Source organism: Chenopodium quinoa, unplaced genomic scaffold, assembly GCF_001683475.1.
Source record: "Chenopodium quinoa cultivar QQ74 unplaced genomic scaffold, ASM168347v1, whole genome shotgun sequence".
Lineage (NCBI taxonomy): Eukaryota > Viridiplantae > Streptophyta > Magnoliopsida > Caryophyllales > Amaranthaceae > Chenopodium > Chenopodium quinoa.
In genome coordinates, this window is record NW_018742461.1 from 1,504,494 (window position 1) to 1,528,955 (window position 24,462).

General features: G+C 31.8%; 4 protein-coding genes across 4 annotated transcripts; 1 reads left to right on the forward strand and 3 right to left on the reverse strand.

Moving 5' to 3' along the window:
• Positions 1-87: 87 nt before the first annotated feature.
• Positions 88-1,960, reverse strand: LOC110718594 (gibberellin-regulated protein 1-like). Its single transcript, XM_021897454.1, has 3 exons — positions 1,781-1,960; positions 1,603-1,639; positions 88-643 (listed from the first exon to the last, which is right to left on the reverse strand). The coding sequence occupies exons 1-3, from the start codon at positions 1,877-1,879 to the stop codon at positions 462-464; spliced, it is 318 nt and encodes a 105-aa protein (XP_021753146.1). The 5' UTR covers positions 1,880-1,960; the 3' UTR covers positions 88-461.
• A 5,699-nt stretch (positions 1,961-7,659) lies between these two features.
• On the forward strand, positions 7,660-9,196 carry LOC110718595 (gibberellin-regulated protein 1-like). Its single transcript, XM_021897455.1, has 3 exons — positions 7,660-7,850; positions 8,477-8,519; positions 8,841-9,196. The coding sequence occupies exons 1-3, from the start codon at positions 7,767-7,769 to the stop codon at positions 9,020-9,022; spliced, it is 309 nt and encodes a 102-aa protein (XP_021753147.1). The 5' UTR covers positions 7,660-7,766; the 3' UTR covers positions 9,023-9,196.
• Positions 9,197-13,307: 4,111 nt separating this feature from the next.
• On the reverse strand, positions 13,308-15,565 carry LOC110718596 (type III polyketide synthase B-like). Its single transcript, XM_021897457.1, has 3 exons — positions 15,022-15,565; positions 14,423-14,791; positions 13,308-14,187 (listed from the first exon to the last, which is right to left on the reverse strand). The coding sequence occupies exons 1-3, from the start codon at positions 15,203-15,205 to the stop codon at positions 13,562-13,564; spliced, it is 1,179 nt and encodes a 392-aa protein (XP_021753149.1). The 5' UTR covers positions 15,206-15,565; the 3' UTR covers positions 13,308-13,561.
• Positions 15,566-15,875: 310 nt separating this feature from the next.
• Positions 15,876-24,462, reverse strand: LOC110718597 (5'-methylthioadenosine/S-adenosylhomocysteine nucleosidase 1-like). The gene is made up of 8 exons (XM_021897458.1): positions 24,262-24,462; positions 24,098-24,161; positions 23,808-23,899; positions 22,674-22,780; positions 19,219-19,293; positions 18,158-18,232; positions 17,057-17,149; positions 15,876-16,621 (listed from the first exon to the last, which is right to left on the reverse strand). Exons 1-8 carry the CDS (start codon positions 24,347-24,349, stop codon positions 16,424-16,426), a joined length of 792 nt encoding a protein of 263 aa, XP_021753150.1. The 5' UTR covers positions 24,350-24,462; the 3' UTR covers positions 15,876-16,423.

The window sequence follows — 24,462 nt, forward strand, 5'->3', positions numbered from 1 at the left end:
TTGAAACTATCCAATTCTAGTAATAAAGTAAATTGGTGTTAACCCTAGCAACAAAATACTTCAAAATTAATCACATCACCAAACAAATATGTAACCTCAATAAATTTATTATTCCATACTACGAAATAGCTTTCAAACAGTGGTACATTACATAGCATTAATTCCCTTAAAAAGGAATATAAATACGCATCAAATAAAATATAGTAACGACAGATTACAAAAAACTACTTCACTATACGCTATTATACAAAATAGTACAACAATGGACAAGAACTTTTATCTAGATTACACTCGCTTAACATGACTAAACATACCACTGGCTAGCTAGCTATAAGAATTGAACCGTGTTTACAAAATAGATTTATTTTACTAGTAGCATAAATAAGATTTCCGACCCTAAATCATTTTAGAAATAAGACTTTATTGTTCCTGATTGAACACAAAAGTCCGATCCGGATAATTTAAGGGCACTTGTGCACTTGATTCTTGGTGGTCAAGCTGGCATAACAAGGACAGGCTTCGTAGTTGCCAAATGTGCCTGGTGGTACGCAATTGCACTTGCTACAACAACTTCCGCACGCCCTCTTGCATAGGTTTGGCCTCTTTGTGGCGCTGCACCTCACTGCACATGCTGCCCCACAATCTGCATGTACCATTTTCAAAACTAAATGCTCAGTAAAAGTTATTTATTGTTTTCATCAGAATTCTGTTGGAGTAAAAATCAATATTTCCTGTCACATTTATGATCGGTTGGTTGACATCGAAATACACGTTGTTACAAAAGAAATTTCAATTTTAGTGAAATTTCGCAAAATGAGAGAATTTGCTTATTTAGTCCCTCATTGTTAAGTAAAACTCCCCTAATCTCCTTAATTTCCTATGTAAAACTCTAATGATGAGTAGTCCGATTGTGAAAATTTTAATTCATCCAAGAGCATAATTGTTAGAGATATGAGATATACATCAATATGAAAAATATATATGTGTACCTCAATATATTCCCGAAAGAACATACAATATTAGGTAAATGAATGTAGTTCAAAATAAAATAACATCTCTTATCGTCTTCACTTATATATATAAACATACAAGACGTACAATGTGAAAATCTAGAGCATGAAAGTTTGAAGTACATGCAATTATAATGATTAAAAAAATTAACCATGCACATTATGCCCCCAATTGGCCAAAACAACGATAGCCAACCAATGATTAGGAAATAAAATATATAATAAAAGTCAAAAAAATTCTTTTTAGAAGCTAAAACTAAAAATTTATATTTGAGGTTCATTATTACTCATAACCCTATTTACAGCTATTAAGGACAAATTAACATTTTACATATATTGTACATACCCATATATTAACATTAATCATTACACAACTATTTAGAAATAGGAAAACAGAAAATCTTAGCCTAATAATCAAATAACATGTAAATTTTGAACAACACTTAAGAATTTTTATTTTTTTTCCTCATATGTATATATATTACTAAATTTCCTAAGAAATGAGCATAAGCTTTCATTTCCTTAAGTAAATGTTGCATAAAATAACCAAATAATGGGAGCTTTTCATGAAGATTAGATTAGGGAAACTCACCCACTTTACTGCCAGAGACATTTCCAGTGTTGCTAGTCTGCAACATATATAGTACATAAATTTTTGTATTAATATAATTAACCATATACTTCGTATGTAATAAGATAGATAAAGAAAATTTCACTAATTGGTACTAATTAATTATATGATATTATTAAAAATATAGAATTGAACATACCATTTGATTTGAGGTTGTTTCTGGTTCAAATGCATGAACAAGCTGAAGAACAAGAAGAGAAAGAAGTAGAGAAGCAATTAAAGCTTTGGGAAAAGCCATTTTTAATAATAGCAAAAGAATTGCTTTTAATAATAAATAGAGAAAGAATAGAATTGTAAGTTGTGAGTGACTAATGAGAGTAGGGAAGTGGTGTCTATTTATAGGAGGATGGTTGGGGGGTAATTATGGCCATGTTGTAATGTGATGATGTTGGTTGTAAAATTTACAAAATTTTAGAGATAAACATTACAATTGGGTAGCTAGACTTTCAAATATACCAAGCATCGAACATGCATGTACCAACATATAATTTTTTTTGGACAGTTATTGTAAACAAGACATAAGACACTCGTTACTATTACCCTATAACGAACTATTTTGCGGGTTACGTACATATTTAAACCCACGTTACATCTAGCATAACTAACATAATAAGGATTACAATTACCTAATCTACTGTGATGAATGACCATAAAAATTATTTAAATTCCTAAGATGGTTAGAGCATTTTGTACCAATAACGACATACGGAAGAATATATAATTTTGAGTAGTAAATATTGAAGTGAGATTGGTTGATAGAGAGTATATTCGCTTTCATAATCTTTTTCATTATTACTCTTTATTATTGTTAGTCATCTAAACTTACTCTTTTTAGAAAGGTGCCATCGATATGCTAATGAGCTGGTTTGGTTTACGAGTGAGCAATTGAACATAGCAACATAGTCTAAATTAGTTTTTTTTTTTTTTTTTTTTTTTTTTTTGGTGTTTTGAGAGCCACTGCACAAGAGCGAGTGATGAGAATCGATCCCAGGATAACCTGAAATCTAGTCTAAATCAGTTACATACAACTATATACAACTATACAAGTATATATATGGTCCAAAAATGAAAGATCCATTGGTTGTCTCATCATCTTCGAGCCCTTATCTACTTGTACGTACACTTTTATGAATTTAGCTACAAGATAAATTCCACCCCCAAAATTAATTTGGACCGGAGCTAGTACGCCTTTGATGGAAATATCTAGACATGAGTGCATGACATGTTATAAATATGTCAATTTTTTTGACAAATACCCTAGCCAGGAGGCCCAGGACATACATCAATGGAAATATCTAGTGTTACAAACAAAATGAAAAAAGACGTTTGATGCAAAAAAATAGATTAGTGCTAGTATGAGTTGTATAAACAATTAAGAGCCACAATCACTGGTTGGCAAAACTAGTGGTAGTCATTGGTTGATCGCTTTGTTTATTAATTATAGAATTACGTGCATATTATCGTCTTACCTCATATTAATTAATTCGTGTTATATTCACTTTTTTCTACATAATACTACATGTGAATGAGTGTTTTACCGATATTGATATTATGGTCTAAATATAATGTTGAGTTCCTAAAACCTAAGTACATTACCGGCCAGAAGGCTCTTACCGATCTAAAGACGTTACACTACATGCCATATTGACAACAACCCTAGCCTCATGACTCATCTCATGCCCCACCCTTACTAGCGCTTGCATGCCTTGGGATGCTTAAGCTTATAAATAACCAACCCTCACAAAGACTTCTAAAAGGTACGAACTATGCATTACAAGAGCTTTATTTAGTATCTAGCTAGTTTATTACTCATATCAAACCATATTTGACTTTACGATTGGAGCGAGTTTCCTCGAACCACCCCAAAGATAGACAACGTATATTATTATGCAGACATTCAATATTAGATTAGACACATATGTACTATTACGTACCGGCTCTAAACAAACTCCCCAAGACCCCAACCAATACCCACAAGGCCACAACATGAACATCATGTCTAATAAAACAAACTATTAGTAGTGATTGATGCTAAACAACCAAAGCAATGAAGAAAAAAGAACAAAAAGTAGGGGAAAGTTAATGCAAAGTTAAAACTTTGAAAATGTACACCAATACAAGCAAAACAAGTAATGAGTTAGTTGTACGTTCCTTTATTGCAAATTCTTTTTTATCTTACAAAAACGTTTGTGTTAAACCCTCAATATCGTGTACGTTAACATCCACAGAAGGCAACTTAACATTGCACGCACACTGCGTCGCTGCCTAATTAAGACATATCTCAATGAAATTACCAATGGTGTTGGTACGTAATAATTTGGTATATTATCTTATTCATAGACAGAAAGTATATATATTGGTATGTGTATATATTTTAAGAAAATCGGATGAAATAAATGAATTGATAGAGTGTAATTACAACACAAACCACAACAACCTCGCAATAATAGCCTGTATATGTAACATCCTATAAATACTAGATAGACATGCATGCAAAACATGCTCGTCATTTATTTAATTACTAGGATAAAAAATCTATTGTGATTCCAGTAAAAGTCTCAGGATCGTATGGAGGTGAATGTGTTCATATTATTACACATTATTGCAGGAGTTTATTAGCAAATCCAAATTGCCATGTCGAGGTTAAACATGTGCATAGGGAAGGAATTAGAGTTGCAAATTGGTTAGCTAATTAAAGAGTTTATTAGAACAATAAGTTCAAGTTGATTCAAGCCTCTCCTTTAGCTTTAAGTTGTACTTGTGTCTTGCATGATAATGTTGTAGGTAGGTGTAGCTATGCCACATTTTATCCCCTTAATAAATACTAGATGAACTTGCAAAATGTGCCAATAAGTTTGCACATAAAATTGAATTGGCTAGAAAAAAATGATTTTATAAACCAACCGATGATCGAATTGAGAAAATCGATTTATAGAAAACTTGACTTGAGAAAATGATTAAAATTCAATTCGTCATTGTTTTTCAATGATACATTAGCTGTCAATAATGTTTGAATATGATCCTAATCAAATTTGAAATAAACCAAATTAATTAATGACAACTTGACTTATTTCTCTAACTTGAATTGACGTGAACTAACCATGATAACATGATTTGAGTATGATCACCTAAATTTGATTCAGGTGTGACTCAAGTCAAGAGAAATGAATCATTTCATTGTTGCTTAATTTATTCTTCTCTCGTTTTTATTGGTTCAAGTGTTCAACTTTGTCCCTTTCCCGTAACTTTAATATACTTTATATATTACTGACTTACTTACTGTACATCTTTTTGTATCAACTTATGTACTCCTTACTTGATTCTCAAGATCTAAGTAAATAATTTTCTTCATCCTAATATTTTCAAAAAAATCTCCATATTCTTGTATTTACATGTATCATTCCAGATACGATCATAAAAAATAAATAAAGGGAGTAAATAATTTACTTACTACTACTAAAAATTTATGTCGGTATTAAATAATGTATCTTGTGTTTATATATTACAGAGTATTGTAATATATACATAACAGAGTTAAGCATCGATCACTATATATTTCACACTTTATTTTCACTTTTAACTTCTTGAATATGTCATATTCATTTTTACATCTTCATATAAAATGGTTGAATATAATGTAATGAAAAATGAAAAACACAAGTTGCGACTAAAAAATCAGCGAAAGTACATTATTCCATAATCCAAATTGGACCAATAAATTAAATGGTATTAAATCTAAAATTAAGACTTGTTTTTTGTGAAATTTTAGTCAGACAGAGCATTAGTGAGAGTAATGATCATTTGACTAACATATAGAAGTGGGGAGTAGGTCAGTTGGCCAGTAGGAAGGAAGAGTGGGGGCTTGGGATTCAGAAATTTGAGAAATTGTTCATTACTCGAATTTGTTGGTACTCGTATTACATTTTCCAGCTAAGCTCCAGGTAATCAATGCTTTTTTGCCAGCTTGCAATATTCCTGGAAAGTCACCCCCACCTCAATTCATATTCAATTCCATGATCAAAATTTTCTACTTGATGCAATGGTTGTTACTCTACATATCGTGTTAGAGGTGACAAACATGTCGTTTGAATTGAGTACAGATATATAATACTCTATTTCTAATAAGCTTAGATGAGATAAGCTCAAACAAAACAAAGTGAATCACTGAATACAAATGATCATAATAATGATGTCGTAATCGTAGTACACTATGACTTGGTATGATAAATTGACAAGGTACATGGTAGAAATTGAAGAGATACTTTGTTGAGTTAATTAAAAGAGTTGCAAAGTGAGTACAAACATAATAATTAGATGGGATTGCTTGTTTGAAATCATGAGTACTAGTGTACATACTACATTCAAGTCAAGACTAATAAATGGCTAATGCTACAAATAGTACTTATGATAGAGTGTTTCAATAAACCAATCCAGAAAAGTGGTGGCCAACTCAGAAAACTCTAATTCAAGAGTAATTGTATGAAGAAGATGTTTCATTGAATGTGCACAACTATACTTGAAATCATATTTATTCATTATGTATGAATGGATTGAGATGACTATACATGTTGTATACAATACTATTATAAATAGTATCTGAAACGTTATTACCTGGAATATATTATACTGAGTATTCACTATAATCTATTCATAAGATTTTTATCAATTATTATTTCTATTTATTTGGAATAATTATATTAAATACACAGCTAAATAAATGAAATTAAAAAGAAATGATCAATGATTTTTTTAAAAAAAAAGTTTATAATTTTTGGATTGACCTCTAGTCTATACATTGGCTTTAATCATTATAATAACACTCACCTACATTTAGGATGACTTCTTAAGAAGATTTATACTAGTATAATATTGTGAAAATCAAAGATAATCATCTATATTCTGTCCTCACTAATTTGGACAAGAAAAAGACATGAATGTAGTACAAGTATCCCCGAATCAACTTGCGTTGTGTGCTTCAATATTGTATAGCTGGATAGGTTCAGATTACTAATACTTTCTTTGACTTTATTTAGTGTTCAAAGAATCTATTATTGGCCGCCTTTTGTTTGCTTTAGTAGCGTTTTTTTTTAAGAGTTTTACCAACTAAGGAGTGATACTATAATGCAATGATATGCTTAAGTTTCATTTTGACCAAACTCTTGAGTTTGAGATTGTGACTTGAAAGAATGATAGCACTTAGCTTGTTAGAAGAGCTTTCCCTAGGCTAATTGGAGCTTGATCTAACTTAAATTTAGATTAGTTTTAGTCTAATAGACTTTGGATTACAGGCGTATACTTGCACAAAAACAATAGACTAACAGTTGAAACATATTATATACTTATAGCTTTTTAGTTTTACAATTATGTTGATGACGAAATGTAGATTTGGACTATTAACATAACAACTACTATAGATCGATGACAATAATATTATTGATATAACTTTTAGACACTTAAGTAGAGTATAGCTCTAGAAACTGTTTTCAAGGATCTAGAATTTTAATCTACTAGATCGGATCTTTTTAAATTACGAAATATGTTATGTTTTTAGTACATATACATGCAATTCACATAAGAAAAGTAATACAATTTATTTATTAAATTTATTTCTAAACTATGTTCTTGATACTTTATAGTTTAAAAAACATGAAGTGGTTCAAGCTTAAATTAGTGTATTAACATGTGAAAACTAATTGAAAATTAAAGTAATTTCTACTAATTAGATGTAGTTCATCTTATTTTTGTTTATCTAATATAACTTGAACTGATAATGTCTGATCTGAACTCATTTTTATCCTAATATAATTAATCAAATTTGAAGCTTTAAAGGTACACACGATTATGTGCACATTCTCAAATCCAGATAAGTTTGAACTCATTAAATAATTTACTTATTAGTAACAACTAATAAGTAATTAATTAAAATACAACTTGAGAACGTCACCTATGACCTACAGTCCTAATTAAGTAGTACCGTCCTCAGTACCCCCAAAAAAATTGGGCTATAAATAAGCTTGCTTTTGCTCACTTTTTTGTATCACTCACAAATTGAAACTACTCTCCTCTAAATCCTCTATCAATTAGGCTCTTTGCTTAATTATTTTATTAAGCATCATTATATTACAATGGCAATTTCTAAGGTTTTAATTGCTTCATTCCTTCTTTCAACTCTCCTTATTCAATTTGTCCAACCTACTCCTGTACCTGCGGTAAGTATCGTACCCTCAAAGTTACTACTCCGTATTGTACAAGTATGATGATATGAAACATGCATGATACTTGATAAGCGGTATATAATAATTACTCCCGTATATTTTCTCAAGAATTTTTTTACTATACACTCAGTTGTATGGTACATTCAATGTCATTTTTGAATCATTTGCTTATTCGAGAACTCTCAGGTTACAAAAACGAGCAATGATTTTTTTTATTATTTTATTTAATCCGATGTATTGTTTCGTTTGCAAGAAGAAAAAAAATATTATTTACATATAATTTAAACCCTTTTAATTAGTTTTAAGTTGTTTACCATGCTTTTTACATGCATGTTGTTTGTAAAGGTTATTATCAAGGCAACCTTATTTTTTTACTGGTTTTTTTTTTAATTAAAATTATATTTTATTGTTACCAGCAGTTTCTTACCAGTAGTTGATTTTTTACCAAGTGATTTGTATGAAAACATTTATTATTTGGGATAAATTTTTTGAAATAATCAATACTTTGTTTTTAAAAATTAAAGAGAAATTAAAAGCTATTATGCTTGTGAAAAAATGAGTTACAATTGCATTATTTCTGTTATTTTTTGGCTGATTTAACCGTTTGTTTGACCATGCAGCCTACTGGTAGCGTCATAAGCCCGGCACCCGGTGGATTCATAGGTATGTTCTCGTTATTTATTATTTGGACGGTTCTTTTCATGATATTATGCATGTTTTCCTCTAAAAAGTACTCATATTAATTAATTGAATTCACACCTCAAGACAATTTTTTTCAATCGAATTAACCATTAGACTTGTAACATTTTATCAAAATGTAATTACGTATAATTAATGCAATATAAAGTGATACATCATCTCCCTTAATACAAGTACTGACTTAATATTTTGTGCAATATTTCGACTTTTAGCTACTTACTCATCATTATCTCGTTACCTTGAGAAAATCCTAATGAAAATGTAATTTTTTTTTTTTTTTTACAGATTGTGATGCAGCATGTTTAGTAAGGTGTAGCAAATCAAGTAGACCAAATCTATGCCAAAGAGCGTGTGGAAGTTGCTGCAAAAGGTGCAACTGTGTGCCACCAGGCACTTACGGCAACTACGATAAATGTGAATGCTATGCAAGTTTGACCACTCGCGACGGCAAACGCAAGTGCCCTTAATTAATTCAATACTATTATTACCCCTCAAATTCATGTTTAATTTGTTTAAGCTAAGCTTATATTTACTGTTACTCAAGATATAGAGTGGCAATTATGATCTTTTTGTACTAAAGTTCTTTTTCATTTGTAACATTCGTTGAAATAATGAGATATGTGTTAGTTCGTTCAAACAAACTTTTCTCTGTCTTAACTGTTCATACGTCTTTTTCATACATTTTCGTTAAAAGTAGTGCACTGAAGTTAATTATCACATTTATGGAAAATTATAAAAGTTTAATCGATCTTTCTATTTGGACAGTGATTGTCTCACAAAAAGAGTAAAAATAAGAAGAAATAATAGAGACGAAATGAGTAATTTGAACTAGCAATATAGGTATATGACAACTTGTAATTAATTGAGCTATAGACAATACATTGCTTAGATAGGAGAGATGATAAGAACGTGAATGTATCAAATATAGTTCAGATTGTAGTACTCTATATTTTGACAATGGTCTAGCAATCTTAACTTTCTTGTCGTTCAGTCATTAATAGATAATTAAATAAAATCTCCAAATTAATAGGTCAATGAGATTAGCTTGATTTTCCTCAAAAAAAAAAAAAAAAAAAAAAGAAAAGATTAGCTTGATTCTCTATTTCATCAAAAAGTTAAAAGACTAATTAAAAGGACACTAGTTTTGTGTTACGACCATTAAGTTAAACTAATTGTTAGTGGAAACTGAAGTGATCAAGTGGACGAAGGACCCTATGCAAAAATTTTGCTACTTCGTATGGCATAATTTAAACTATGTACATACAATATTTATTTTAGTTATTTTCTCCCATACAGCGGCGGACCTGCCTTTGTGCCTGGTGGGTCAAATGACTCACCAGGGCCCAAAAAAATTATTAAGTTTCTTAAAAAAAAAAATTAAATAAATAAATTAGTTTGTTAATTATTGTGATTATTATTTTAGGTCAATTTTAAGCTTGTTAATTATAAGTTAGTATTGTAATCTTGTCAATTTTCTATTTGGATGATCTTTGTAAATAATTTTTCTTAGGAATTTTGGTAAATTTTTTTTTTACATATTTGGTTATCGATTGTGACTCACCAGTCGGAAATTCTTGGGTCCGCCACTGCTCCCATATTGTACCTTTTTTGTATTATTACATCCTGTTGTACCAAAAGTTTTTTATTTTGTGATGACAAAATTAAATATCTAAGCAGATAATAATATGATATTCTATACATCGAGCCATAAATCTACGAGGACTATGACATGAAAAAAAAGTAATCCATATCACATGTCTAGTTCAATATGTATGTGTTCATTTGCTTTTCACTGGTTCCCTATACATATAATATAGCAAAAAGAAAACAGTTTCAATTCTAAACTTCATTTTAAATTAATATAATGAAGGCATTAAAAAATTGAATTGTTAGGGGCGCAGCTTTGGGTCATACATTTGATATACAGAGTATACAATATTGCTTACAACCATATATATATTGAACGGACTTGGAACCATATATTACATGACCACCAATCAATCATATAAAATAAATCACATATATACAAGTATAAAGTCTCGTGGTGGCCTTGAGTTAATGAAGGAATCAGAGTGACAATTTAAAGGTAAAGTAAATGGTTTCAACCACCCGATTGGATTAACAGGCCAGGATGTTGTGGGGTCCATGAACAACAGTACACCTCGATATTTTCATTTTCATGTCTGTAAAACTCCAAAATTGTCCAAGGTGTAATAATCCATGCTTTCGAGGCAATTTTGGAATTTTTATCGAAAGTAAATGTTTGGGGTGTTTCTTAGGGTTATATAAATTAGTTTGTATAACCATAAGAGGCATATCTATAGATTTTTAAAATTTCGAGAACAAGTTTTTGTTTCACTATGTGGCTATTTCGAAATTATGTTGCATTGAATTGATAGTGGAAATACCATTTAATCATAACCTTAATCATTTGGTTAAGACATGAAAAATCTAATATGAATAACTACGGGTTCAAATCTCATCCTCCGATCTCCTTCGATCCTTTAATAATGCACTCGTACTCGGTAGATGACTTAAGTGACACTACTACAGCAAAGAGAGTATGGACAATATGGTGCAAAAGGGTAGTAATGGTGTACATATGAATATATGATGATCTAGCAAAGTTGATGGGCAGAATAATCTTTTTGCAAGACACCTCTAAATTAGATTCAAAGCAAAGAGGAGACAAAAAAGTGATACATAAACATATTAACATATGATGAGTGAACATCTCTTTTGCCTTTTTAATTTTCTTGTTGATCAAATACTCCGTACTTCTTTTTATCTCTGAACCCCATTTAACTTTGTCTAGCAATTTGTACAAAATTCTTAGCTACCTGACATATAGCATGTGAGAAATGTGATGGAATCTTTGAAACAAAGTAAAATACATAAAGGCACTTATTAGATCATATAAATCTAATTATTGTTACATTGCTTTATTTTTATGTCAAATACAGCATTGCATATGCCCATTTCGTTGTATGTAGATTTCATGATTTTAATACAAGCTGTGTTTGTTTGTGTTCATTTCGTCTGTATTGTTAGTTGGCTCATATAGAACTTGTTTCCTCAAAAACGTTTTTGATGTTATTAAAGTATATAGATTATTTTTCACAATCAGATCATGATGTAGTGGTTACTCACTTCATTCCTTAACGATTAAAAAGTAAGTGGAAGTATAGGCGAGCTTGTTATATTTTAGGGTAGCATTTGATCTTAGTTTTGTTAATGATGATTGACATTAGTGAGGTAAACAAAGGGAAGGGAGAGATTTAATGAAAGGGTTTGACTTAATTTTTACTGGTTACATTCTTACATTGTACTATATTAAATCAGGTACCTATTTATACTTGTATGTCAGTTAACACGAGTAGCCTGACATACTCTTACAATTCTTTATTTTTCATCTAGATGATTCTAGCTACTTGCTTAGATTGCTTAGGTAATATATGTTCCGAGATTCTTTTTCTTCTCCAAGATAATTCTATTTTTCTACACTATATTCTATAATTACTTTAGATATTACATAGATCTTTCTACATTAAGTTTTTAACATCAACTACTTTGTTGGAGGTTTAATCCTCAATCTTCGGATTAAATCAAAAGAAACCCTAGTCTTGTCCAATCTTTACTCTTAAGTGAAGCAATTGTAAATGAGAAATCAAATTTTAAAACTTGTTGGGTCACAGATTGAGGGTCGCAGTGTAGCAGATCAGACCAATACAATAATGACGACATATAATAGTGAAGTGAATACACATAAACTCAACTTTAATGTATTTTTTACTCCATCATTCTTTTACTATGCAATAAATTTTTTTTGATAGATTGATTTTTTATCAAATACTTATACTTCGTATTAATGTAATAAAAAAAATCCAAATCTAAGTTGCATTGTACAATAGAACAATAATAATTGAGTATATCTGGTCGTCTTATGTATCGATGTATCCTCGTATTTGTCAAACAATCTTTAGATTCATTACACATTTACAATTCTGATCAAATTAAGTTATGAAGTCAACTTGAAGAAAAGCAAAGGAAGGTGCTTAAATTTTACATTAATTGCTTGAATGGAATATTCTTTCTTACTTCCTAACTCACTTACTGCTGATTACTAAAGAACGTTGCGTATGATTAATAAAACATGCAAATATGGGTCATTGGGACCATTTGGCTTCCACCACTTTGGACAAAATAAATTTACAAGTGTAATAGACCAATAGTGCATACATGAACGACAAATTTTTTATAATATTGAAGTCGGAATTTTCAACAAATCAAATCTTTAACAGCTAATTGATGTGCCCCATTGTTTAATTTCATGCTCCATATTTAATAATTTTGCTTGAATTATAATCGTATTCAAATTCGTATCGGATCATCATAGGGGTTACTTTGTTAGTATAATAGGGGCTACTTGGTCAATGTTAAAGGGGTTACTTCGTCAGTGTTTTAGAGTTTCTCAGTCAGTATTATAGGGTTACTCAGTTAGTATTACAGGGTATATTTGGTTAGTGTTATAGGGATTACTTTGTTCTTTTATCAGTGGCCACACGGTGTGACCAGCAACACAGAAGACGGGCTGATAGGATTTAGGGTTGAGGTTCTTTTGGAAATTTTTTGTGCATTTTTGCTTTATTTTAAGACATAACACCAAAATCAAAAATAGATCCAATAAAGCAGGTTATTTGGTCAATTACCTCCCGTCCTTCACTTAAATTTGAATTTGGAAACTTTCGACAATTACCTCATAAAATTATACAAATGACCATTATTATTATTTTCTTGGATCTGCCATTGTGTAACGTTATACTTTCAAGGTTTTGTAAAGGGTACAAAGCACAATAGTGTTACAATATAGTCAACTTCAATCGGCCATGCAATTGAACATTAAACCAGTAAAGAAACTTAGCAGTTTCAGACTTTATGTAACATTATAACAATAACCAGGCCAGCATTTGATGCACATACATTATTAAGTGCTACATAATATTTCTTCACATAGTAAGATTCTTAGCAACAATACCCTCAAATGTAACACCAGGACCAAAAGCCAATATTAAGCCCCATTCTTCATCATTCTTAGGTTCATTCTTCAACTTTTTGCTTTCTTCCATCATATACTCCATCACATACACAATTGTATTGCTGCTAGTATTACCATAATCAGCCAGAGCACGTCGGCTAGCAATTAATTTGTCCGGTGACAAATCGAGCCTTTTTTCGAGCCTGTTTAAGATTGCCGGTCCTCCAGGGTGCACTGCCCAAAATATGTTGTTGTAGTCCTTGTTAGACAACCCTATAGTGTCCATTAACTTACCACAAAAATCTTCTATATTATCTTCAATTATTTGAGGTAATGCTCTGTCTAGCTTGAAACTTATGCCCTCCTCTGTTAGCCTACCATCAATGATCTTCTCAGTATCAGGTAAGAAATGCTGGATGGCTGTGTGGAGCTCGAAAAGTGGTCTTTCGATGATAGGATCTGGGTCTGATCCGATTAGCATTGCCCCAGCACCATCTCCGAATAATGCCACCCCAACTAGATCATATGGTCTAGTAGCACTTGGTGGCTTAAACCCTATAATTGTTGTTTCTGAAGTTGCAAGTAAGACCCTGCTACCTATCAATGAAATTCATAGTTTAAACCATGTCATATTCAATAATAACACAAAATACTAGACGTTAAAGGTTCAGACAATAAAAAGTGTCTTAACTTGTGTTAAATAAACGTGTCAACACATAGTTGAGAATGTTACATGTTTTCCTAACTAAACATTACACGGTTACACCTGTAGTTTTTTCATAGCTAAACTTTAGGCACATGTTGTATAACAAACTGTCAAGTAAAAAGTTACCTGGGTTATTTTCTGCTATATCCTTGGCCACTCGGAGCCCCGCAACACCACCTGAGCAACCTGCAAAATAAAGCATAACCCGATTCGTTTCGGGCTTGAGCCCAAGCCCTTTGGCAAGGTAGATGTCTCCGCCGGGCAAACGGGCCTCACTCGAGGACACATATACCAAGTGGGTTATGTCAGAAAAGGGCCTGCCCCAGTTTGCAATACAGGCCTGAGAGGCCTCGATTGCCATTTGGGTCACAGCCTCATTACAAATGTCAAGCCTTTGTGTTACAGTGGGCCGGCCTTCAATTGCTAACTCTGGATATTTATCTAGGATCTCTTCTGACATTACCACATACCTTGTTTTCACTGTTGTTGTTTTGCCTAAAATACACAAGTTCAGCCTTTAATCAACTAAAAAATAATATAAATAGCGAAAATTGAAAATCGCCGATTTTTATAAAAAGTAAAATGTAAATTACAGACGTAAGAAAGATCTATGTTGGCATTTTTCTATGGTTGATTAGAATAATTAAGTTATTGTAGGGGTTTCGACTATTTCATTCATTAACATGATATCGACGAAAGAGATAGAGAGGGAGGGAGAGAGTTACAAAGGCGATTAAGCTTCTCCTTGAGTTCAGGATCATCACAATTGGTGTTCCTGAAGTATCCATCAACCAAAAACTCCTGCATTACAAGTTGGTGAGGGAAACCTTTACCAAGGGCTAGAATGGTTGCTTTTCCTGGGGTAGCCTTCTTTGACATTGCATCAACTTTGATATCTTGTATCCCCATACTCCAATTAACCAAGTACCACAAACTTATGTATTTTCGGCTTTTGATAGATAAGCTTTAGGTGATCTGAAAAATGATAATTAAGCTCTAGAAATATATATGATCTCTTGAAAGAGTTTTGGGCATTTATATTTCGAAATTTCCCATATAGTAGGCTTCAGAATATAAAATATAGTAAATTATTCTCGTAAAGCAATTATTGTGAGAGAGGTGTAGAAAGATTTTTAGGTTTGCATTCTTGTAATTATCATACAAAAAGTAGCTAAGCAGCATAAATTTTGTGCTCTTTCTAATTAGTCCTTTTTTGTGTCTTTGAAGGTATGATTTTGGTGTGTTTCAAAAAAAAAAAAAAAAAAAAAAAAAAAAAAAAAAAAAAAAAAAAAAGGTATGATTTTGGTGACGTGATTAGGTTCTGCAAAAAATTTGTAGTTGAAGTTGGACAAAATTATTTAAATGATTATTTGTACAGAGGAAGTTTAGCAACTTCATGCTATTAGCCCTATGACCAAAATATGCCCACAAGATATAAGTCATGGACAAAGAAAGAACAACAACTATGCCATACTCAAAGTACAACCGGTTATACATAAAATATGCCGACAGAAAGAGAAGTAATAAGAAATGAGAAATTTTAACTAAACCTAAAAAAATTCCTTTGACTAAATGATAATGCTCAACTAAATTTTTCTTGAAAAATTAAATTTTCAAAATTTGTGATTTCAAATCTAAACAATTGTGTTTGACCTAAGCCTTGGCTCGGTGCCTCGACCACTACATGTGGGCGGTACCAGCCAGACCTTGAACTGATGGGAAGAACCCACTGCGACGCCCAGTGACGATTACTGATTACAACAAAGGCCACAGAGTGCAACGATGTTCAAGGATTGTTCAAGGTCATTTTTGATTTATCATATTGTAATGAGTAACCAACTAGACATCACACTCGTAATAGTGGTAAACTGACAATGTACTTTGAATACTACAGTCTAAATTGCAGGACCATCTAAAGGAGTATACTTTGCTTTATCTATTCTGTGGGTGCAAAGATTTTGTATAAAAACAACTTTGAAGACCAGCAAACCCCTTAACCCCAACACCAAAAACTAGAAGTTAATGCACCTTTGAGTTGTGCTGTCTTAATAGGACAATTACCACGAGAGCTCATACAAACTTCGTGCTTCTGTCAAGGAATTGCAAAGAATGGTGACGAAGGAGACCTCAGAGTTCCAATAGGCACTTCCCACTGATAAAATCAATAGTTTTAGCAACAGTCTCATCAAGAGCAGCGGTGACGGCAGCCAAATTTTGCAAGAACTCCTCTGCAGTGGGCTTATCACCATCAACAATATCTGTCACTGCCTTCAGAAATATAGCTGGCACTTTTAGGAGCTCAGCCACGTATGCAACAGCAGCACCCTGTAACCAGCATCAAGAGTTCAGTAATCTGACGAGAACGCCTTATAAATAGAAATTGTAATCCAGAAAGAAGGTATAGATTGGCTGCTTTTGATGCTTCAGTTATTATCCTGTGATCCCACTGCCATGTTCACGTCCCTCCCTACCCCATCATCAATCCTAAACCTTTTCAAAACTCTGGTTGCATAACTTCATACTGTCTCTATTTGTAGGCAGTCAGTTACAAAGCTACTAGGTGATGATGGATATTTATTACGAAATCAACCAGATTCTGCAATTTGTAATCATGACAGCAGAAAAGATACTGATGGGGGATAATAAAAGTCTACGAAATCTGTCTTCTAATTCATCTTATTGTCTAATAATCAGGGGTATATAACATTAAAGTTCTTGCCCTATAGAATAACACTATCAATGATTTTAAGGAGAGATTACCTCCATGTCCTTCACTGTTGCATCATTTGCAGTGATTGAAGCTTCATCTTGTGGGGACATGTCTAGCGAATCACCAGTTGACAATTTTCCAAGCTGAAACATCAGGAAAAGAGATATCCCATTAGAAGTTTTTCTGAATTCATCTCAAGTATTATAATTTCTAAAATCCTAATGATCACAAACACAACAGTCATATATATAACAAAAGGGAAGGGTATCCTTTGCACATTAAGTGGCCTTGTGCCTTATGACTTTAGTCTTACAAATTATGCCTTTGCATAATTCAAAGTGTAAAAGATAATGATTGATGCAAGTCTTACTTCCTCGTCTCAAATAAGTTTTAACAGTAAAACATTGAAAATACAAGATATGTAAGGGATTACATATTTATTGCAAAGCCTATTTGACATGTATATAGGATTTTAGGGAATTATTAACAGCACCTTTGGGACAACTAAAAAATGGAAAAAATTCCAAACTTGGAGGACAGTAAGGGAACTAAAGCCACCTTGTAGATATACAGCAAGTATGAATGTGACATAACATTTGGTCCCTCTGCTATCTCGCATAGCAATGTAAAAGTTACTGTTTTATTTACTTATTTATTTATAATTATTTTTTATTTCACACTAGTACACTACTTCATTGCCTACATGGATGAGTTCAAAGCATACCTATACTCTTTTTTTAGCATGATACAGTGTCCAAGCAGGTAAACTCCAAATCCATTTGCTACAATACTTGGACAAGTCAAACCCAAAAGTAGACAGATAAATGCTACATATTGAAACAGAAGTTGGAAGGTAAATGTTCCGATACACAGTACATCTGACCCCCTGCTTCCCAAAATGCAGGCAATGCAGCCCTTTGCAAAGATTTATAACAGCAAAAGTGAGCACAGAGCTATATGGTGATATCTAAGCGTCAAGAATCCAATAAAATATGACATAGAATGGGGAAGTGGAAGAGCAAATTTTCTGCAAAATTATAAATTATTAGCCAGTAAGGAGTGGAAGATTTCAATTGGATTTTAGATTCATTATTGTCTAATTGTCTTAGTACTTAGTTAAATCCTTCAGAACTAATAATATTAATTATTACCTTCAAATTTAACTCCTTCAAGATGTTAGATGCTGAAAAGGCTTGTCGCAGACCAACCCCATATAGATCAAAAACCTGCATATGTATACAGAATTTTGGTTAAAAAATCAAGCAGTGATGTGGAACGCAACTAGGACATTTGAACCCGACAGGAAACTTTTGCATTAAAAAATAAACTAAAGCACTTTCTGCTTTCATACTTGAACACATTGTTTGAAAAGCATGTCTAGGTGCTGCTTGAACAGTTCCTTTTCTATTTCAACTGGACCAAAAGATGACAGTGATAAATATATAACCACAATATGCCTAATGCCTGTAAGAAAAATAGAGAAATAAGGAGAACAGAATAGATCAGTTGAGTAGGATTAAGGCTTTGATTGATTGATTGAAAAGTTGTCGATGACTACACGGAATAATCACTTTTGGTTCATATAGCTGACCCCACTTATGGGATTAAGGCTTTGATTGATTGATTGAGAATAGATCAGTTGAGTGTAGCATATTGGTGTAGACATTTACAATGAATGGCATATGAGAACAGATCCTGTAAACAGGCCCTTCAGCATTCTCCAACCATTACGTCATGCATGTACTACAGACTGCAGGTAAGTTTACATCACAAAGCACTAGAGGGAAGACTTCATAGTTCATAGTGGTAGTTTCACAAAAGTTATAGGATAATGAATTCAAAGAAGATAGCAGATACTAGGAATTACTGGTTTGTACATATATTTTGGTCTTCTAGATTTATTATGATAGCTAGGAGACTAGTAGGAATTATGACTTTATAATTGGTACTTAAAATTTTGGTTTTGCTTGTTTTATGATGGCAGCTAGGAGGGTAGTCTCAATGTTTGGGTATGGTGTGTAACAGACAAATTCCCACTCAGCAATTAGTTCACAAAGAAGCTCAACGAAAACTACAACCTAGCTCATAAGTGAAAAGCCACAGCCTCAAACACTGGCTTCTTTATGTTCGAGGAAAAGTTTGTCAGTGCAGGCCAATTGCTATTAGGTCAAGTTGCTGAAAATAGGTCAAGTGCAAGAAACTGGAAACTTACAGGTATAGGTATTCTTCTGTCATGAAATGCAACCTCCGATGCAAGGAAGACATCCCCAATGCCTGCTCCTTTTGCCTGAAAGAATAAGAAATAAGGGTTCGATCTTCAAGAAATAATGAATGATATACTAGTTCCTCCTTTTTTCACATAGAGAAATGTACAGAATAGAATTATTAATCAATAAAGTTATACCAGTCAAGAGAGGTGGCTTTAGAACACAGATATTTCCAAATTCGTTGTTCAAGGAAAAACACTAATTTCTCAATAAACATAAATCCTAAGCATAAAATCCACACTCTAAAGAAGAGTTAGGCCTTCATATATATAAGTTTGACAGCAATGTTGAGTATGTTTATAGCAGTTAGGAAGCAATGGAATACTGATTTGTCAACCAAACAACCATCTCACCCTCTTTGTCTCTGTGACATGTCCAAAAGGGGATCAACTTACTAAGAACAAATCAACATCTAGATTCTAGATTGAAATATTGAATGAACTTTGGAAACAAGAAAAATTAAACAACAATGATAAGTAAAATAATAACCTCGTTTATATATATATATATATATATATATATATATATATATATAGGGGAGGGATCCGGTAAGAACCCCTCCTTATATAAGAACCTTAGTTATATAAGAACCAATCTCATTCGTAGGATTATATTAGGATGAGCGGTCAGGATTAAAACCAAAAACCCTCCCCCAACCGTCCAAAATCTTCTCTCTCCTCAAATTTTCAATCCTCTTTACTTTCTCTCTCCTCAAATCCTGTAAATTGAACTTATTGAAGTATTTTCTTCAAATTTCGCATGAATTTCGCATAACCAACCTAAATTGTTCAAATCAAGTACGTTTTTTTTTAGATTTCATTCAAATTTCGCATGATGTTCAATTTTTTCTTAATTTCGACTACAATTTTTAGATTTCTGTGTGATTTTTGTTCCATTTTTTTTTAATTGTTTTGTTGCTTTCGATTTTTTGATTTCATCTTGCGATTTCTATTCGATTTTTTTGGGTACGATTATTAAGTCCTATTATTCAGTTCGAATTCTATTCTGATTTGATTTTCGTTAATTTTTGGCGATTATAGGGTTCAAACTCAGTGATTTTAGGGCTGGAATTTCAGCGATTTTAATGTTCGAATTTTAGCGATTTTAGTTTCGAATTTCAGCAATATGGGGTAATTTCACCGCTGCTCTTGATTATTAGATTTTTCAGCCCATTTTTTTCGATTTTTTTTCTTTTTGGCGTCATTTTTAGTGAGTGAAGGTGGAGATCGAGGGTGAGTAATGGTGGTGCGGTGGTTAGGAGCAGCGTGGGGTGCTACTGAATGGTGATTTGGTGGTCCGCGACTGCTTGTGGTGTTGGGGTGGCTGTGAGTTGTGGCATAGAATAGTCGTCTCTTGTTTATACTCGTACTCATATCTGCTCATATTGTTTGCGTTTTCTAAAGAGAATGCTAGTATTTGTATTAGCTTGGTAATTTGGCTTACTAATTTTTTGAGATTATATGAATTTGATTGTTGGGTATATATATATGTGGAGCCATGATGAGTTGATGACCGACTAATTGGATGCTGTTATTTATATATGTAGTTGGGTATCTTTATTCTTGATTCCATGTCATTTTAACTAATTATCATATCTTGGAATTAAACTAGATAGCTTGGTTGATTAAGCCACAAATTTTGCTTAGTTATTGCTAGAGTAGTAGTGCACGAAAAGTGAAGGAAACTAATCTTATTATAAATTTAGAATAATATAGATTTAGAACATAAGTAAAAAATTTAGAACATATGAAAAATTTAGAACATAGAAAAAAATGTTTAGAACATAGGCAGAAAAATTTAGAACATAGGGGAAAAAATTTAGAACATAGTCAAAATTTTAGAACATATATTTTGATTATTAGAGAAAAATTTAGAACATAGGTATACAAGTTTTCAATATGGGTATAAGATCGAGTTTAGAACATAGGATAAAAGTTTAGAACATAGAAAAAAAAAAGTTTAGAACACAACAAAAAAATTTAGAACATAAGAATTTTAGAACATAGGGAAAAAAGATTAGAACATAAGTGAAATTTTTTTTTAAAAAATTTATAATATAGGGAAAAAAAAATTAGAACTTAAGAAAAGGTGTAGAAAATAGGAAAAATAATTTAGAACATAAAAGAAAATTTAGAACATAAGTTTAGAACATATGGTGAAAAAATTTAGAACATATGAAAATAATTCTGAACATATATTTAGAGCTTAGACAGAAAATTTAGAACATAGATGAAAACTTTTAGAACATAGGTAAAAATATAGAACATAGATAAAAAATGTCGAATATGAAAAAAAAATTTAGAACATAGTCAAAAAGTTTAGAACATAGGGTGAAAATATTTAGAACATAGGGTGAAAAAAATTTAGAACATAGGAAAAAAAGTTTAGAGCATAGGGCGAAAAAATTTAGTACATCAGAAAAAGTTTTGAACATAGGGTGAAAAAATTTAGTATATAGGATAAAAGTTTAGAAAATAGGGTGAGAAGTTCTAAGATTATAGATAGAAAAAGTTTAGAACATATGGTGAAAATTTTCAGAAATATATGGAAAATTCAAAGCATAGACAGAAAAATTTTAAGTAATGGATAAAAAAAGTTTAGATCATAGGAAAATAATTTAGAACATATAAAAAGGCATTGGCAGAAAAAAAAATTAAAGTATTAGCAAAAATACTTTTGAAAAACTAAAGTATTAGCAAAAAACTTATGAACATTTACGGTAAATGAAAAAAAGAAGAACATATGCTAAAAGGCCTAAAACCTATTAGCTCAATTGGTAGAGCACTATGCAAATGCATAGAGAATGTAGGTTCGATTCCTACATAGGTTATCTCTATAAAAAAAAAAAAAATCGAAAGTAAACAATAATAACTTAATAGTAAAACATGAAAATAAATCAAATTATTTTTTCAACTTATGTTCTAAATTATTTTTTTTATGTTCTAAATTATTTTTGCTTATGTTCTAAATTTTTTTTGTATGTTCTAAATTTTTTCTGCTTATGTTCTAAAAATTTTCCCATATTCTAAATTTTTTTCTATGTTTTAAATGTAAACTTTTCAAAATTACAGAAATGCCATTACTAAAGGATCATTTTAGGTGGTTAGATCAAAACTAATAAAGGGCTGAGATTGGTTCTTATATAAGATTGGGTTCTTATATAGAGGAGGGTTCTTACATGAGCCTTCCTCTATATATATATATATATATATATATATATATATATATATATATATATATATATATATATATATATATATATATATATATATATATAAAATAAATAAATAAATAAATAAATAAAAAAAAAAAAGAAAAAACCAAGACAGGATGTGCAGAAGAGACAGCGGGCCACAAAATTATAAACCAAGGATGTATTCTCAAGAAAATCACAATGTACCTTAAAACCACCAGCAGTTCCTGCATTTATGATAAGGTCTGGCTTCAATGCCTGAATAGTTGCATAGGTCACAAGCGATGCAGAGACTGTACCAACACTATCAACACCTAGAATGTAAAAATTCGTGAATAGCAAAAGGTCAGTATTCCCTACACAGCAGGAACAACATACATAGCCATCAAACTATAGAAAAGATATTAAAAAAATACTATGATAGAAACAGAGGAACATCTACATATGCCGATGAACACGTAATGCTAAGTAAGAAGCATCATAACCACATCTAAGTCAAGCTGGTATGAATATTATCCATAACTACTAAAGGTGGGCAACACCTAAAGACCAAATGTTCAGAGTTAATTGTCTTTAATTTTTTCCTGGTGACTTCGCTTGGTTATTCCAAAAAAAAATGAGCAAGAAATAATCAAAATGATAACGAACCTAAAACACAGATTTACAATTGTTTTGAAACTAAAGTCTGAGACTGCTGACTGCAAGAAGAAGAATATATAGATCTAACTTTTTGTGGTTAAGTCTCCCTAATATTAGTAAAGAAGTCTAGGAAAACTCTAGTGCTGATGATATGATTATGCATAGTATATAAAGTAATAATAAGAACAGTAATACAGAATAATGAGTCATCTAGTTTGACCCCCACCCCCCCCCCCCCAAAATACATTCCTTAAAGAAAACACCAGAGTAATGCAAAAGGGATACATCCCTAGCTACATAATAATCTAGACAGCAGCTAGGTAGTCAATTTCCAGAGAAATTACCCACTCGTGTTCCACCTAAGACTGTGTGATACGAATATAAATCTCAGTTACTCTTCATTCGGTACTTAGAAATTAGATGAAATGAATAGCCTAATATCAAATGAATAACATATCAGCTATAACACAGCTGCCAAATAAATCTCCATTTCCTTCAACCTTTCTACCACCGGAGTAATTATATGTACAACGCGAAATATATAATTCATATGAACTCATCAAAACTCTTTAGTTACTCTAAGCAATTTCTTGAATTATTGATCGCAAACAAAAATACAGATAACATAATATAAAGCCCTGAATAAAAAAAATGGGAAACATGAAAATTAAAAAATCTTCAATCAAGAAAGATAGCTCTCACCTAGTGCAGGATCTTTCCCAGGTTGCACGATGTATATATGCAAATCCTTGTAAATTCCATGATAGCGCACCCAAGGAACTCCTTTCGGAAACCTACAATTTCATTTTTTAATTTTTTTTTTTTTTGGAATTATCAGCAAAATGACCAAAAATTGGCAAACAATACAACAAATTCAGAAGCAAATCAGATTACAATAACGATAAACAGCGATTAATTACGAACAATTAAGCAAATCAAAATCGAAAACACAAATGAATTGAAGAGGGATAAAAAGAGGCGAAAAAACTAACAAAGAATCGTGTTCTTCTTTGAGTTGAAACCGATTAACCAGAGGTAGAGCTTCGGTGTGCATAGCTGAATTCCACCAAATTTCAACAGTCAGAATTTCAATCAATCGCAAAAAATATGAAGCTGTAAATGTAAAATTGAAGAAGAAGAAGAAAGAGGATATTACCGATGAAGATAACAATGGTTGAAATAGGTTTTCTCTGAGCTTCAGAATCTATGGCGGCGTCAATTGGTTGATCATCTTGTGGCGCCATTGACGTCTTTCGGAGGTTTTCTCTGATCGCCCAAAGAGGAAAGAGAGAGAGGAAAAAGTATGCGACGACTCAAACTTTCTAGTATTGAAAAGAGGAAAGCGGACTAAATATTC